The 18,675-nt window shown below is 41.0% G+C and overlaps 1 protein-coding gene across 1 annotated transcript in view; it reads right to left on the bottom strand.

Annotated features, from left to right (window-relative positions):
• STK31 (serine/threonine kinase 31) overlaps positions 1 to 18,675 on the bottom strand; it is a 171,657-nt gene that overhangs the window by 30,875 nt on the left and 122,107 nt on the right. Inside the window, exons 14-19 of the mRNA XM_088457856.1 lie at positions 17,237 to 17,356; positions 4,084 to 4,215; positions 1,912 to 2,013; positions 853 to 933; positions 641 to 766; positions 76 to 201 (exon numbers count right to left, since the gene is read on the bottom strand). Coding sequence (XP_088313982.1) covers positions 76 to 201; positions 641 to 766; positions 853 to 933; positions 1,912 to 2,013; positions 4,084 to 4,215; positions 17,237 to 17,356 — 687 coding nt within the window. The remainder of the gene's footprint in view (positions 1 to 75; positions 202 to 640; positions 767 to 852; positions 934 to 1,911; positions 2,014 to 4,083; positions 4,216 to 17,236; positions 17,357 to 18,675) is intronic.

Raw genomic sequence — 18,675 nt, 5'->3', positions numbered from 1 at the left:
CCTGGCTTTCTAAATGGTGACGCCAACCGCAACAAAAAATTTGGGAATTACTTTTGTTGCGCACAAATAACTTACCTTACAAAAAAACAGGTAGAGAAGCTGCATAATCCCAGATTCCTCCTTCTCCTGCGACCAAGCTTTGTGATATTTTTCAGCCCTTACAATTACTTGTTCTTCTGCATCCATGTCTACTGAATAACCCTACAAACACAATATATACAAAGTATATCCAATGCTACACATGAAGGCAGCCATTTGTAATCGGTCTCGTTATCAGTCAGATTTGTCACTGGTTCAGGTGATTGGCTGCATTTTTTTTCAATATTATTTTGCCTCCACTGTGTGTATATAAATTGTACACTTGACATAGAAAATGAGTAACCCAACCTACCTTACTTCAATGCACACTATGCAAAGCAAAAGAAGAAACAGACTAGGTTATATGGCAGTTAAATCATTTCTGAGAGCAAAATGATCTAAGGTTTCTAATTCTAAGTTGATTGAATACTACAATAATTACGGTAACCTCTATATACTACACCTTGAGTAAGTGAATGCTCCAATAATTAAGGTACCTCTATATACTACACCTTGAGTAAGTGAATGCTCCAATAATTAGGGTAACCTCTTTATACTACACCTTGAGTAAGACTTTCTTGTTTTGGACTTGTGCGCATACTAGTGGCCGTTTGCTACTAAGCTCCTTCAATGATTCTGCATCAAACAGCTCCCTCTCCATACTCCCAGAAAGAAGACCTCCTGAGTTCTATAAAGAGTGACAGTAAGCGTATGTATAAGTTCCAACATCATGGCTGTCTGCCATACATGGAAATATCACTAACAATAACTCACCATGTACTTTATTATTCCTGCATCACAGTACATTAGGGGCAGCTCTGGAAACCACTTCTGCACCAAAACACTTAACGAAGCCTCAAACACAAAAAAAATATTTCAGAACATTAACTGAAGTTAAAAGAACGAACGAAAGAATGAAAGAAAGAAAAAGAAAGAAATTGAAAAAACAGATAAAAGAAAAGACCAATGGTCAGAAACGTTAGTTAAAAGTTGCACATGGCACTAAAAAGTGCTCAACATTTTCATTCACCACTTCAAAATGGCTGTAGAAAGGGGACTGATCAATAGTAAATAAGGTCCATGACTGTGGCTTCAGATTAGGTCCAAGCCCATCACACAACCCCTCCCCCTGACTCAAGAACGATGGAGGAAAATGAAGAACAAATGAAACAAGATCAAGAACATCCATAACATACACATAAATAGATTTGTGAAGCAGTACCAATGCATTTCTCCACCGATGTATGGCTTCCTGATTGGTGCAAAGACATGCAATGATGATGCTTCAACACCAACAGCACTGTGTAGCTATTTCTGATCAACATATTGCACTTTGGTCCCTCCAACTGGTAGTACTCATTATTGTGGGAAAATAATCCAAGAAATAGGAGTGCGTCCACAACAAACAACCTGGGATGCCACGAGTTTAAGCAATACCTCTCAATCATTATGAAGGGGCTGAGAAAGGTGCAAGTGAGACTTTTCTAACCTTCTTAGGAGGTGTCTATGAAGAGGATGTTTATGAAATTCACAAAATAGTGTAGCCACAAAATGTCAGATAACACTGTCCCCAAGACTGATCGTAAATGCATGGACTAGAACGCACTGCAAAAGTAACCTATAAACTGACTTGGTTAGGAACCTTCTGATGAAACGCTTATATACTCATGTAGTACCTCTCCTGCATTAAATGATATGCCAAAAGCCTGGACAGAAAGGATCCTGGGGTAACTGCACACACAACTCTCTAAATTTCCAAATAAAGGTTTTCGCTGAAGCATCTTGCAATAACAACTGCTTCTTACATTTTTACATAAAAAAAAATTGACTCACATATTCCTCTTGTTCACGTTGTATTTCATAAAATATTTTGTCTCTTATGGTTGTGATTTCATGTTTCAGTTCACTAAGAGCGGTTTCACTGTATTCATCTGACTGCAACACAATTTGTTTGTATTATTAAATAATTTCAAAAGTAGTTCTGTAAATTGACAGTAATTCAACAAAATAGAACACCAGTTACAAAGCAAACAGTAAGCTCTTTTACTGGTGAAGAAATGTGCATTTTGCAAATGCTTCCATTGTAATACATGCACATTTGATATGCAGTTAACATTCTAACAATAGGTAGGAGAACTCATCAGTTCCTTCGGCCTCCAATACCACCTCTATGCCGATGACACGCAACTATATCTCTCCTCTCCTGAACTCTCCCCTACTGTCCTCTCTCGGGTATCCATCTGCCTCTCCGCCATCTCTTCCTGGATGTCCGAGCACTCTCTGAAGCTCAACATTGACAAGTCTCTACTCCAACCAATCTCGCCATCACTGTTGAAAACACCATCATCTCCCCTGTGCCCCAACCTCGCTGCTTGGGTGTCACCCTTGACTCCACCCTCTCCTTCATCCCCCACATTCAATCTCTGACTCAATCCTGTCGGTTTCAGCTATGCAACGTCGCTCGCATTAGGCCTTTCCTCTCCCGGAATGCTACCAAACTGATTATTCATTTACTAATCATTTCTCGGCTCGACTACTGCATCCATCTCCTCACTGGCCTCCCACGTTGCAATCATGAGTCCCCTCCAATCTGTTCTTAATGCTGCAGCTAGAATTATCTCCCTCTCCCGCTGCTCCCCTCTGCCAAAACCTGCACTGGCTCCCATTCCTCTACAGAATCCTCTTCTAATTACTCAACTTCACATACAAGGCCTTCTCTAACTCTACTGCTCTCTACATCTCCAATCTTATCTCCTTACATAATCCCTCCTGCCCACTCCGGTCTGCCAATGACTGTTGCCTCTCCTCTACCCTGGTTACTTAATCTCATGCTCGTATCTAAGATTTTGCCCGTGCAGCCCCCCTTCACTAGAATGAGCTCAGTCACTCGATCAGGCTCTCCCCGACCTTGCATAGCTTCAAACGTGCACTGAAAACCCACCTGTTCATCAAAGCATACCCTTCCACTACATAGCCACATCACCAGGTCGCTCTCACTCCTGCCTCAGCCATCTCTACCTTGCCTACTTCCTGCACTCAGGTCCCCCTCTACACACTCATGTCATCTGTCTCACCTAGATTGTAAGTTCCAGGGAGCAGGGTCCTCCTCCCTACTGTCTCATAACCCTCTTCTCTAGCACTTCAATGACAGCCTTCAGCTTCCCTGCTGTATTGTGTATGGAGAATTGTGTGCTAATTGTTACTTGTGCTCGGTTTATATTTTGGTTACTGTATTGTAATGTAATGTTCTGTGTACCCTGTACTGTGTGAACGGTGCTGCGGACCACTTGTGGAGCCCTATAAATAAAATGTAATAATAATAGGTATTGCATGTACCTGTAAAGCAGTGTCATGTAACACACAGTTTTTTTTTTTTTTTAAAGATGCGTATTTGTAGGATTTAGGTACTTACCAATCCAGATTTTAATAAAATGTGCATATAGCCTTAGATGTACTGTACACCTGGGCCATTTAAAAAAATACTTCCAGAGTACTAATGATACACACATGAAAGGTCCCAGAGTTATTTTAACACAACCTAGTACCATATCTGTCAATTATTCTTTCATAATGGTTGGCATTTTATTTATCTTAAAGAACAGAGAACTTTCAGATTCACAGGAAATACTTACAGTACCTAAGAATATATACTTTTTTCCTCCTTGGTAATACACCAACTCTATAGTTTTTAAGTGAAAAAAATGTAAAACAAAGGTCACAAAACACACTTTTGCTCGGTTCACCCACACAATCAGTGCAAACCCAAAATACGGCCCCCAAATATAAATGTAGATCTCCTGAACACAGGGACATCATATTTGTGATGTGTGCAATAATGAAAGTGTGAGGCAATTATAGTCAGAAAAGAGAGATTATTTTATATAACAGGTCAAGAATGGGTTAAGATGCCATAATAAATGACAGTTGAGCCAACAACACAAGCAAGTACACCAAGTATACTGTATTACAAAGTTTCTGAAGAAACCTGCAATTAAATAAGTATACCTCTTCCATATTGCTACTCTCAAGTAGTTTCCACCTCAGCTGAGCTTTCAATCCCTTAATGGTCTTCTTGATCTCCATTAAATCATCCACATTGGGGTTTTTGTTGATCCACTGGACAATGTTCTTTTTGAACTACAAATAAGGGCAAAAGAAAAAAATGTTCAAACAGTACAACAGAATCTCTGGACATTGAACAGAAAAATCCAAGTTGTGACTATTACATAAACAAAATGCAGAATTTTACAATTTTAGAAAAGCAATCACTTCAAATAACCTGTTTAAAGAACAAAATAGCTCTTGATCCCTCAGTAGGAACATTTTACAATTTAAAAATAAAAAATTATTAATGTGTTTTCATATGTATAGTACAAGAGGGGTCCCTGCTGCTTCCATGTTTTCAGAAAAACAAACACCTCATTGACTGCAGGAGTACATAAAAATAGACAGAAGCTACCATGAACATTATGTAATACAGCTAATTTTACAATGCAGTAATTCAAGTAGAATTGTGTACTACTGCATTTCTTTGGGATTAATACTACAGGCTAAACCTAGGGGCTGTAGGAGGACATCTACTTTAAGAGCTAACCTTTATAAAGTACTTGTTGTCAGCCATCACATATTCAGAGGACTGGGCTACGTATGTGCAAGTGAAAAATAGTATCCACTTGATGGTGGCTCAATTTGTCTGTCCCATATAAATAAATAGGGCTAGATTTACTAAAGTGAGGAGAGTTTTTAGAAGTAGAGATGTGGCCCAAAGCAACCAATCAGATTCTACTTAACATTTAACTAGCACCTTCTAGAAGATAATAGCTAGAATCTAATTGGTTACTATGTGCAACATCTCCATTTCTAAAAACTCTCACTTTAGTAAATTTACCCCATAGGCCCATATTCAATTTGAGGCAAAAAGTCCAGACTTTTCGCCTGCTGGACTTTTCGCCTCCTTCGCCTGTTTTCCAGGCGGAAAAGTATCGTGCGCGTGCCCGATTATCCCCGTATGCAATTCCTATGGACGCAAAAACGGGACCCGATGAAATTTGAAGCGGCAACAAAACCTGTAAATTTTCGGGAATTCATCCTTGACCCCCCCTAAAGATGTCCAGACATGAGGGATCACTATGGGTACCCCCGTTTTTACCTGCTGAAGGGAAGTCAGGTTTTTAAATAGCCGCGGCAGGTGCATAAATGCGCCTGTGAAGAAGTGATGAAGAATAGCATTTAGGTTTTTTTGGGGAAAAATAACTATGGCCATCAAATTTGGAGTACATGAAAGTGGGTGCAAGCATATTTTGAAGTCAATAAAATGATTTTTAAAAATTCTGCCGCTTCTACCCGCAATGAAGAAAACACCTGCCGCATACATTGGAACCCCTCTGGAATCTATTCGCTACTTTAGGATTTGGTACCCCATTTTTTTTTTAACCCCAAAAATAAAATAAATTTTTTGGGGTGTCCAGATTTTTTCTTTTTTTACTTTTTTTGACACATTGTTTTTAGGGGGCATTCCCAGGGGTGCAGGCTATTTTTTTTAAGCCTACACCCCTAAACCCCAATTCTGCACTTTTTTTCGCCAGCTAAAGACTAGAGAAAACTTATCCCCGTTTTTTTATAAAGACTTTTCGCACCGGCAAAAAGTCATTGTAATTGAATATGGGGATAATTACAATAGGCGAAAATTACATCATCTGCGATAAATTATCGCCGATAACGGATTTTCGCCTGTAATTGAATACGGGCCATAAACTCTTATCATGGCAATTAATCTTGTTCACCAATTACAGTCTAATTGTTCCTATAATTTTATTTAAGGCACAGCTTGTTCTTGAGCAGAGTGTCTGTTAATCTGGTAGCTTGTTCTGCTTATCGACTGACACACAATAAATGGCTGTCATGGTATGCTTCCATCCACAATATGACTTCACACATTTGTACATATGGTTTCCACTGATATTGTCTGACAAACCAACCACTCATCAAGGGGTTCGGTTATTATATAGCGTCCTGTCCAGGCTACTTATAATTGCCTTAGGCAGGTCTATTTTCTTACGAATAGTGTGGGAGTTAAACACTCGCACTCTACTACATTGCTGGAGTTGTAACCTTACAATGGCAAAACATCTGGATGCGTGTTTTGCCATTGCGATTGTGAGAGAAACATGCAAGTTTGCATGTTCTCGCACCCTATTACATAGGATAAGCTCTAAAAAGGTACGAATATACAGTAGCTCTATACTTGCACATTTTCAAAACTCACACCCTATTACATTTTGCCCTTTGACTCCCAAGCAGATTCGATTGTGTCTCTGGAGACTGACTTGTGGAAATCTCTAGCTGGTTAGTACTGTGAGGAGATCCACACTAATTCTGCCTCTAAAACTCCATATGCGTCTAAAAATCTTGTTTCAAATGGTATGTTCCAACCAGACTCAACAAAAAATAATCCAGATGCATCCTGCAGATGGTGGAGGGGCTGCAGGATGCAGGTTTGTTCCTTCATATACTGTATTTGCAGTAGACCAAACTATTCCCTTTTTGGACAAACATTCAGAACTTGATCTTTCAAGTTGCTATCGTTGTCCTGCTTTCTTCCATGTTCTTTATTTCTTCCAGCAGAGATTCCTGAGGTCTCATCACATTAACTGATACGTCATATTTTGTATGCCACCACATGCCAGTTGGCAGAGGTCTAGAGGAAACCAAAAGCACTCTCAATGCAGGTTAACTCTTTTCAGAAACTGTCATGTATACAAAATATAATTCATATAGAGTAACTTCAGCAACTCAACCCTAACTCTTCCCTCATTTATTTGCCTAATTTATGTAGTGTTTCTTTTTCTCAATATTTCATCCCCTTTTTTACTCCTAAGTAACCTGCATGGATCTTCCCTTATCCCCTCTCTCTTCCGGTTACCTTCTCCTATGCCATTCCTTCTCCACACTGACACCTTTGCCAGTCTTCTTTAACCACTTAACTGCCGATTTTTCTAACGGTTAACAATTGCCGGGTCCGCAGGAGAGTCAGAGGAGTTCCGTTCTGCACATATGTAGAACAAATTTCCTCTTCAGAAACACAGAGGGGCGGTGCGGTTGCACCTTGCCAGCTGAAGCACAGCTGGTTGCGTTCGCATCCCATACGGCCACGTCAGTTGTTAAATTGAAATGGATCAATAACTACCCTTCAGGATTGCTAACATTATTGGCATTACCATTGGTTTTACTCTTGATTGGGGTATCTCTTGTATTTTTTAAGTAAAAAAGATTTAACTGCTTCTATTAGCATTTCATCAGTTTAAAAAAAAAAAAATCACTATACAGACATACAGTAAACATCTCTGGGCAAAAGATAAAGTATTTGGCGCTTGTGTGGATAATAATCAAGTTAAACAATTGAATAATGATATAAAAAAATTCCTAAAGCAAATTCCTTTCTCTCTGATTGCAAGTTAATATACTAATAATGAGCAGCAGTTGAATCAAAGGTAGCAAACCATAAAATACAAGAATAAAAGAAGCTGACAACCGCGCTCTAGTACTTAAATCAACAGCACCATATGAACATTAATACAAATATACAATTTTAATGCAGATATGTATCTAAACATATAAAAACATATTACCACAACTGATTAATAATATCACAATTAAATATAATAACAAATTCAAATTCACATCTGGTTAAATAATATCAGCTGGTTATTAAATGTTCTGTGTGTGGAATCACAGAAAAATTCTCCTGGGGTAAATCAATCCTATTGTATTACTATTAAGAGATGGTAAAAGATAGTACTCCCAAGGTTTTTTAATATTCCTAACCAGTTAGCCGCGTCCGGCTGAGAGGAATAGTTTGTAGGGAATTCACTGGTAAAAATTAGTGTCAATCCCCCGGAGAAGATTTATATTGCCAATGTCCACTTTGTTCGCAAAGAAGCAAGCAGAAAATGTAAACGGTACATTCAATGTTTGCTTGTGTTTAAGTGTGTGCACAACACATTCAGTTTAGCATTGTCCTCTGTTGTGGGGATATAGTAACACTCACCCGCTTCCTATGTGTTTGGACCATGTGAAATAGAGTTTGAAGATGCTTTAGGGAGCGCTGGCGGTGCTGTAATCAAAAGCAGTCAGCCACACGATGTGAGTAGCAACCACCGTTCTCCAGTCTGTATATAGACGCCGGTCCCAGTGTATTGTGTCTCAGCCTTGTCTAGGTTAAAGACAGGTATTGTGCCCAAGTAGGGGTCACTCCAGCATATAGCGCTCACATGTCCGGAGCTTGCTATGTAAGGTAGGTCCGCAGTGGTGATTGGCAAATAAACCGAACATACAGCTGATTCGGAATGCTTTGTAGTTCCTAACACATTTCTTCCCCGACTGGGGATTTCTCCTCTGAAGAGGTTCAAAAAGGGAAGCCTGTAGAGCCTTGAGAAGCAAAGACAAATCCCATGGTGCCATCGGGACAAAAGGTGGCTGAACTCAGAGAACACCCTGAAAAAAAGTTCTAACATCCAGCAAAGAAGCGATCCTTCGCTGCAACCAAACTGACAATGCAGAAACCTGTACTCTCAGGGTGGCCAGGCGGAGCAGGAGGTCTAACCCAGCCTGGAGAAAAACAAGTACCTGGGAAACCTTAAAAACCTTAGGGTCATATTTGCTGTGGGAACAGCATTGACCAAAATAGTGCCAAACTCTGTAACAGATGCGGGCAGAGGAAGGCTTTCATGCCCTAAGTATCGTCTGAATCACAGAGCTGGAGAAACCTTTGACTCTTAAGATGGAAGACACAAGAGTCACGCCGTCAAAGACAGACGAGGTAGGTCCAGATGCAAGCAGGGACCCTGTGCTACCAGATCTGGCCATTAAAGAAGAGGAAACGGAGTGCCTATGGATAGACTCCATAGGTCAGTGAACCAATTGCACCTGGTCTAAGCAGGAGCTACCAGTATTACTGTGCCGCCTTCCTCCTTGAATTTCCTGAGGACTCTTGGGAGGAGAGAAATCGGAGGAAATAGGTACACTAGCTTGAATTCCCACCTCCTCACCAGTGCATCCTCGAAGGCCATTTAGGGGTCTCTGATCCTGGACCCATACCTGGGTAGGTTGTAGTTGCGACGCGAGGCGATAAGGTTTACGTCTGGTAGGCCCCATTTGTTCACTAGGAGTTTAAAAAAAAAAAGCCCACTCTCCACCATGTATGTCCTTAGGAAGTCCACTTCCCAGTTGAGGACTCCCGGGATGAATATTGCAGAGATATCCAAAAGATTACTTTCTCCCCAGATCAGAATGTTTGCCACTTTCCTCATGGCTGCCTGACTTTGCGTGCCTCCCTGACAATTGAGATAGGCTACTGTGGTCACGTTGTCGGACTGGAGGAGGTCCTGTGCCAGAATGAACACTTTGTATACTGCACGAAGCTCCAGAATGTTTATGGGGAGGTGACTTTCCTGAGTTGTCCATGTTCCCGTATTAGAGGATATTGTCCATTCCGCTGGGAGAGAATCAATTGTTGCAGGGGCCTGGAGTGGAACTGAGCATATTCCATCATATCGAAGGTGGATACCATTGACCCCAGGACCTGCATTGCTGAGAGAATGGATACTCTTTGTGCACTCGCAATAATAGGGCCGAAATCTTGTCCCCTGGCAGAAACACCTTTGTGTCGGAGAATACAGAAGTGCCCCTAGATGTACCATCCGCTGTATTGGAGAAAGGGAGGACTACTTCCAATTGATGGTCCAGCTGTACTTCTTTAGGCAGGCAATGGAGAGTTGGAGATGGTGTTGTAAAAACTGGAAACTGTGCCAATATCAGGAGGTCGTCCAAGTATGGCAGTATACTGACTCCCTGACGCCTGAGGTGGGCCGTCATAACTGTCATTATTTTGGTGAAAACCCGAGGGGCCCTTGACAGACCAGAGGGCAGTGCCTGAAATTGGTAATGTTGATGCAGAATAGCAAACCGTAGAAATTGTTGGTGGGATGGTGTAATAGGCACATGCTGATACGCATCCTTTATGTCCAGGGAAGCCATAAAATCCCCAGGTTCCATTGCCAGAACAATTAACCGTATAGTTTCCATACGGAACTTGGGTACACGGATAAACGTGTTGAGTGTTTTCAGATTTAGAATAGGGTGATGAGACCCATTTGGTTTCTGAATCAAAAAGATTGGAATAAATAACCGCTTCTTTATTGAACCACAGGGATTATCACCCCTGCACGCAACAGGGAGTAAATGGCCTTAATAGAGTCTGATGGGGGAGTTGTACAAAAAAAAAAAAAAAAAAACTTCTGGGGAGGATGCCTCAGGAAAATGAGGACACCCCCTGAGAGACCACTTCTCGGACAAAGCCTTCTGTTGTTGCTTGGTGCCAGGAGTCCACAAATTGAAGAAGTCCACCTCCGACCCTGGGATCCCCTAGGAGGAGGCCCGCCACTTCAGGCAGAGGGTTTGTCGTCCGGCTTGGAAGCTGGACATCTGACCCCTCCAAGACCTCTTAGTTTGAGGCTTGGTGGTCCTGCGAGAACTAGACGGTCTGGAGAAAGGCTGTCCTTATGCTCTTCCCTGAGGGTGAAAGGACCAAAAAGAGGACTACCTAGGCTTAGATGTAGCTGTTGATGGCAGACCGGCAGATTTTGAGGCTGCCAGAGTAGCCACTATCTTATCCAATTCTGCTCAAAATTGTATGTTTCCATAAAAAGGCAGGGATTTCAAAGCTTTTTTGGATCCCGCATCTGCTTTCCAGGACCTTAACCAAAGGGCTCTACAAGCAACAAACGAAGCTGCCGATGCTTTTGAAGCCAGGAGTACAGCATCTATTGCAGCTTCTCCCAAATAAGAGGTCGCTTCCCGTATATGGGAGATATGTCAGCTGTTCTCTGGTAGAATGTCTTCCAATGACCCCGTCCATTCTTCCACGGCCTTGCATACACAAGCCGCAGCCATAGCCAGCAAACACTGATTTAAGACAGGATTCAAGTCTTCTATCGGTGGAATCCTTAAGTGAAGAGGCAGACGGAATAGGCAACATAGCGCTCCTGACTAAATATGTCACATGAGCATCCACAGTAGGAGGGACTTCACACATATTACATTCGGTAGGTGGGACTGGATACAAAGATGCTAATCTTTTTGTAACATGGAACCGTTTATCAGGAGTACTCCATGCTTCCCCCATGAGTTCAGTGAGCTGCTCACTTAGGAAGCTCAGCTTTTAACCACCTTCTGGTGTTTAAACACCGAAGCCTTAGGTATAGGAGCTGGTTTGTCATCCTCTATATTTAGGATTGTTTTGACCGCCCTCACCAAGGAAGGGACATCCCTGTAGAAGGATGGTCCTCCTCCCCCCGAGACAGATCCTGGAGAAGAACCCGGCACATCATCTGACTCCTCCAATGATCCGTCAGATTCTACAAGCTATGCAAACTAACAAGATGATACCATCCGCTTAGGCGCTTTAATGGCTACCAGTCTGTTTGCCTGCAACATTTGCTGAAAAGCAGCAGCAGACTGAGCCGTACTCCGACTTGAGTGGGCATAAACATTCATCCAGGAAGGATGTATTGGGGGGGGCAAACATAGCAGGCTGAAACTGCTGTGGGTACCACATTATGGGAGGCAGCGTGGGAGCAGTCAAACGGTCCACTAGCTGCGTCATAACCTGAGACAAGAACGACACCCAGGGTGGCTCCTGTACAGGGGCTGATAGACTGGACTGGTGAGGTAGTTCTTTATACCAAATAGCACACAAACCATCATGTATAAAATCCTGAGGGGACAAGCCCGCCAAACAACTTTTACATGAAATCCGCACCGGGGCCCTCCTTTTTACCCTTAGGCATAATGAATAAGTGCAAATGTGATGTACAATAGAGAAAAAATTAAATAAAATTTCCATACACCTGTAGCAAAGGGTTGAGGAGAAATAGCAGTGATAGTTATAACGAACGGTACAGGAAATAAAGGCAGTATCAACACAGCAGAGCTAACATAAGTCACATACAATGCATACAATATACTTGCAATGGGCTTTAAATCAACTACTTAAAATACAAGGTTTGGTAGGATTTGAGCACTGTATAACCTGGCCTTTGGGAAGAGGTATACAGGGAGACTAGACCCAAAACCTCCTGAGACCAGCAGCTTCAGCAGAGCACTGACAAGTGGTCGCTGGGTGCCTCATATACAGAGGAGAGTAGGAGGAGCAACCCAGACGCGGGAAAACCTTGGATGGATCGCAGTTTGGGTTGGGGGAGGGTCTGCCGGGGGGTGAGCCTACCTCCCCTATGCTGCTTTAACCCCAAGGTGCACTGGTATCCCATAGCAACCGCTACTACCTTCCCTGGTGCCAGACAAATATGCCCCGGTGGTCTTAGTGGGGGAACGGACACACCTGTCGCCCCAGTACTACAGCGTACTCCGGCGGGTCTCCATCGTCGGAGGTACGGACTGCCACACGCGGTTTCCCGCAAGTGCCTTACATGCATCTCTGTATTCCCGGCCGTAGTCCTGGGGCCCAGCATCGCCGCTAGCTGAGCTCTGCTAGTGCCCGCCGAAATCACCAGTCCGGTTACGGCGCCGGCGGAGGTAGATGGAGCAGTAGCATCGGTGTCCTTTAGGACGCCTAAAGCTGCTTGTGCTGAAGAAAAAATAAAAAGCTTGGGACTGCTAAGCAGTACCGTTTAGAAGGTGCAACTGATCCTGCCGCATCAAACAAAAAACTGAATGCCTGTGGCCGGAGTATATGTGGAGGAGGACCCGAGGCATCCTGGGAGCTGAAAGCTTAACTGTTTGGTGCCTGGATCACTCCAACCACATTTCCCCATGGTATCCTTGTGGTCCCTGAAGACGAAAGAAAGGATTTTTTTCTCTCTAACCAAATATTGTAAAAAAAAATAAAAAAAATTATATTTATATATATATATATATATATATAATATTTATATATATATATATATATTTATATATATATATATATATATATATATATACACACATAACCAGATTTAAGGAGCTTTATAGTGGAAAGTGCAATTCCTGTGATGTCTCCATTGATTATAATATCTTAAGGGTTTTCAGATTTGGGCTTTATCCAATGTGTAAAGCAAGTCACAGTGGGAAAATAAATATAAATAGAGTACAGGTTGAGTCCCCCATATCCAAATATTTCGAAAAATGGAATTTTCCGAACTACGGAATATTTTTAGCATGACTGAGATAGTGAAACCTTTGTTTTTTGATGGTTCTATGTACACAAACTTTGTTTTAGGCACGCAAATACTACAGATATTGTATAAAATTACCTTCAGGCTGTGTGTATATGAAACAAATTAATTTCATGTATGTACACAAACTTTGAGCAACAAAATTATTGAAAATACTGTATAAAAAGACCTGCAGGCTGTGTGTATAAGGTGTACAGAACACATAAATGCATTCTGTGTTTAGATTTGGGTCCCATTCCAAAAATATTTCATTATGGTATGCAATTATTCCAAAATACGGAATATTTTCCGATATCCAAAACACCCCTGGTCCCAACCATTTTGGATATGGGAGACTCGACCTGTATTTGCTTCAATAAAGGAATTAAGTATGAGCTTAAATACGTTTACACTTATGATAGCAAAACATTATTGATCTAATAGAATATGTGCGTACGTTAAACAATTATGTAAGGAAACCCACAGAAATTGAAGGAATGACTGATAATGTTATTAATATTAAAAATATATTTCCCAAGCATTCTGCATCTCAGAATTTGAATTTATTTTAGCTGTTTACCAAAGCATATTCAAGTTACTGTACATCTAAATACAGAATATGGTTTTAAAGTGCAGACTATCAGCTTTAAATTGAGAGTATTCACATGAAAATTGAAAAAGCTTTAGGAATTACTGTTGTTTGATAATGGTGTGGTATGGGAACTGTACTGCGGCTGAACGTAGGATCGGGTAGTTGGGACGGCTAGTAGAATCATTGGAGCTGTGCTACCACGCACTCCGGAGTATATGAAAAAGGCTCCTGAAGAAATTTAGACCTATTTTAGCGGATCCCAGCCATCCAAACCATGCTTTTTTTGAGAAATTGCCTTCTAATAGCGTACAAACCAGTTGCACAATAGATTTTCCCAACTGCAGTGCGTATGTTAAATAATTAAAATAATTCCGATCGATTAATGCAGTTATGTTTTCCTCTTATTATTTTAATAGTAGTGTAACTGCTGCCCGTTTTACTATGCGGTATAGTGCGGCTTGTTTTTTTTGTTGACATCACTTGTGCTGTTAATGACAATAAAGTATTATTATTATTATGATGTCAACATTGACCATGTCGACATTAATTATGTAGACAGTGATGAAATGTGGACATGTTAGAATGTCGACATGGACCTAAAAAATACAAATAAAGTTATATGGCTGCTCATATACTGGCAAGCAATAGTGCTAAACTATATTGCAGTGAGAAAGAAATGTAATCTTGTTTATGCTGATTATGTATACCATGGTGGAGTTATGGTCAAATATAAACATCGCAACAAGCTACTGCACTGGTAAAATTCATAATCGGAGAGGAAAAGTTTGCTCTGTTCATTTGACACTACAGTATTATATACTTCGGATTGTACGGATTACTATTCACACAAACAAAATCCACACTACATATGCAGTCACTGAATCTTTTTATACTGTAAAGGGGGAACCAATAAATAGATTTCTGAAATGTCTAACATTACACAGGATAATAATCAGAATGGTTGAAGATACACTGAAGTGCCAAAAGTCATGGGATAGCAGTATGTAAAGGTAATGGTAGGTGGTGACGCCGTACTGTGACATCTTGGAAATGCCCAGACCTACATCATTTGTAATCTGATATCTTGTGTCAGGCTGCTCATAGCAAGACTACGTGAATTATCTGCGTTCGAACAGGGCATGATAGTGGGTGCCCAACGGATGGGACATTCCATTTCTGAAGTTGTGCAGACATTCCTTGATCTACGGTGTCACGTGTGTAGCGGGAATACCTCATGGAAGGCACTAACACCCACCTTGCACAGCTCAGTGGCCGATCACGAGTGCTTAAGATTGTGACCAGCTGTGTCTGGCCAGAATTGTCCATGGTAACAGACAGGCAACACTGGCTCATATCACATCCACATTCAATGCAGAAGGTATCAAACACATAAGTGCAACATTCTTTAGCTTCCATGGGATATGGGAGCAGAAGACCCACCAGAGTGCCCCTGTTAAAACTATGACACCGGACATAGTGGCACACTTGGGCTCGTGACGTTGCTAGTTGGACCCTGGAGGGCTGGCAGCATGTAGCGTGGTCCGATGAGTCATGTTTCGGGCTGATGGTATGGTTCGGGTGTGGCGAAAACCCAATGAGACCATGAACTCCAATTGCAGCTCTTCATGTACAGATGTGTCTGCGAGCAGATAGGCGCACTGCATTCGCACCCGCGACTCTATAGGATTGCATGGTGTGATCAGAGTGCATGCCATAGAATACCGTAGCGCATGCTGCTGTGGGTAACCACATGGAGCGATGCATGCACACGTTTGTAGATGTAAAAGGACACATGGAATATTTTAGCAGGATAATGCACCGTGTCAATGGTCCCAAGATATCCAGAATTGGTTCAAGGAGCATTCTGGAGAGTACAGATGAATATTGTGGCCACCTCGTTCGCCAGATATGAACCCAATCAACAATTTATGAAAGATGGTGGAGAAGTCTGTTCACACCCATGATCCTGCACCTACAAATATCAGGGTAGCTGTGGGAAGCTATCCAGACTGCATGGGTCAACATCTTTCCAGAGGTCTTCCTTCCACATGTGGAATCAATGCCACATCGAGTTGCTGCACTTTGCCGGACTAAAGGAGGTCCTACACGATAGTAGGACTCTATCCCATGACTTTTGGCACTTCAGTGTATATGTGTGACAATTCCCCCACATTTACAAAAATAAAGAGTGCTTTCAAAACTCTGTTTCATTCAATTTAAAGTGATGTATTGGCAGTTCCGACATTACAATTTTAAGGTCAATCTGATTAGGTGCGAGTTGGTTACCTGAAACTCGCAGACTTCGTATGAATGCGCGCACCCAAGAATTCTCCAATCCAATCAAAAATGCCTATTGACGGTACTCACAGCAGGGGTTTGCGAATTGTCCGCCAAATGCGATGTGAGAGAAGTGCATAAAAAAGTGGGGTGACCTTCCTGGACCCAAAAAAACTGAATTTTTTTTGCAGAAGCAGACAGAAGGCTGTTAGTGGGCATAAGAAAAGTACTGAAAGTATTTAAATGGTGTTAAATGGCTGATTTGTTCATTTTTTTTGAAGTTTAAAAATGATAGCAAGCAAACTTTTTTTGTCTACTTTTATTCAAAATAAACGAAGAATGCAAAAAAAAAAAAAAGTAGGAAAAAAGATGCTCTTGGGCCACTTTGAGGTGAAAAAAATACATAGAAAAGGGAATTAAATTTGGGGTGCATAAAGCAATAAAATAGTTGCTTTTGGGGCAATTTGATAAAAAATTTTAACACCCCCCCCCCCCCCCCCAAAAAAATGATATTGTTGGACTAATTAAGCGAAGATACTTGCAATTGCATAATTAGTAATTTTTTCAGGGGTGTCCAAAGGATTCTGCATGGTGTGCCGATATTTTAACCCTAAAATAAAGATTTTCCCTACCATCTGTCACCCTCAGGGAGGTGCAAACGGAAATAAGAGTTTACTTTGACTGGTTCAATGCGAGTTGCTTACTGGATTGCAATGCGAATTCGCAGAAAGAATAGCAAATCGTACCAAATTGGATTGACCCCTATATTTGCAGAAACTATATACTTTTTCGCTATACTAAGAAACTTAGAAAAGGACAAATCCTAGTGTATGAGTCAGTTACAGTGCCCAACTTTTGGAAGTCGTCTTCTACTGCTAATGGATCTTCTCTTACTTCTTAAAATACCATGCTGGCTCTTATTTTTGATTGTCTGGCACCCTCATTCTACATTGCATGAATTTTAACTAATTAATTACCTGTGCTGTAAGAGAGCAGGCGCTGAACTAGAAAGCTACAGTTGACTAATGCATTATGCCACAGCATTAAGCTTGAGAAAGCCATAAATGAGACAAAAACTTACTTCGACACTGGATAAATATTTTGACTTGATAGTAGAGATGAGATGAGTCTGTTCATGAATACTCTTTACAACCCCATTGTATGCATTTATTATTATTTTCTGATCATCTTCACTTAATTCCTGCAGTCAATTATGTTAAACGAATTTAAAAAGTGTGTTAGCAATTAATACATTTTTAATTTCAATTATTTTTTTTTGTGTAATTGTTCACAGCGCAAAAAAGCAAGCAAATCCACACAAAAGCTATAATTTATAAATAGCTATACCTGTAATAGGGGATCTTCAATACCTTGTGGGGGAATGTAAAAGGGTCCAGGTTTCTTTTGCCTTTAAAATAAAAATTGCTGCAACAAAATCCCCCCCCCCCAAAAAATAAAATAACAAATCGGAACCGCTCATTTTGTTCAATTAACACTGAAGTGTCTACTTTCAATCAAGGGTGAAATTAAATGGCTTACAGTTTCAATGTATGATCTGTACGTTGATTAACATATACAGAAATTCATTTCTATGAATATTGTAATTTAACTTCATTGATGCATTTGCTTCTTAGGATTTGTCCTATGAGACAGGTGTGATACAGATTGACCAAATAAAAATACAATTGTGAATAATACTTTAGCTATGATTGTGTAGGTCAGAGGTTCCCAAACTCAAGCATGGTTATCCTTAAAACCTGGACTGTAATGGCGGAGTTTGGGAACCTTTGCTGTAGGTGTTTGGACACTAACATATGGCAATGACCAACATGTGCTGTGTGTTGTCAGAAGTAATATACACAGGAATGTTTCATAATATATACTGTATATTGAATATATTTTTGTTTTACTTTATTTCTGCCATGTGTACACCCTCAGTTGGTGGGAGTGATTTAATGTTCCCCACATGCAGGAATTTTAGGTGCATTTGACATGGACATAACGGAAATAACTTACACATAAGGAAGCCATGGACATAACCCAACAATTTACACCTAAGGAAGCCATGGACATAACCCAACAATTTACACCTAAGGAAGCCATGGACATAACCCAACAATTTACACCTAAGGAAGCCATGGACATAACCCAACAATTTACACCTAAGGAAGCCATGGACATAACCTAACAATTTACACATAAGGAAGCCATGGACATACAGATGTGTCCACATACATCTATCCTTTGTGCGCTACAAGTCGCATTACACAATGCGAGAGCCATAGTGCAGTGCATCTTTTCGTGCAACTTTTTCCCTTAAATGTTTCTTATGCACAAAGTTATGTGAATAGGATGCACAAGCAGCATATGCTGATTAAAATGATATGTGGCATGCCTATATTCTGTGAGCGACTGTGGTTATATCTGCATGCAAATTGCTACGTTACATATCGATATCAACCAGGTTGGCCTGCATGCACGGGAGACGGTCGATGGACGTCATCGACCATACGTGCTCGC

Source organism: Taudactylus pleione, unplaced genomic scaffold (assembly GCF_031769625.1).
Source record: "Taudactylus pleione unplaced genomic scaffold, aTauple2 ptg000788l, whole genome shotgun sequence".
Classification (NCBI taxonomy): domain Eukaryota; kingdom Metazoa; phylum Chordata; class Amphibia; order Anura; family Myobatrachidae; genus Taudactylus; species Taudactylus pleione.
The sequence above is the reverse complement of the archived record's forward strand: the minus strand, read 5'-3'. Positions and strand labels throughout refer to the sequence as shown.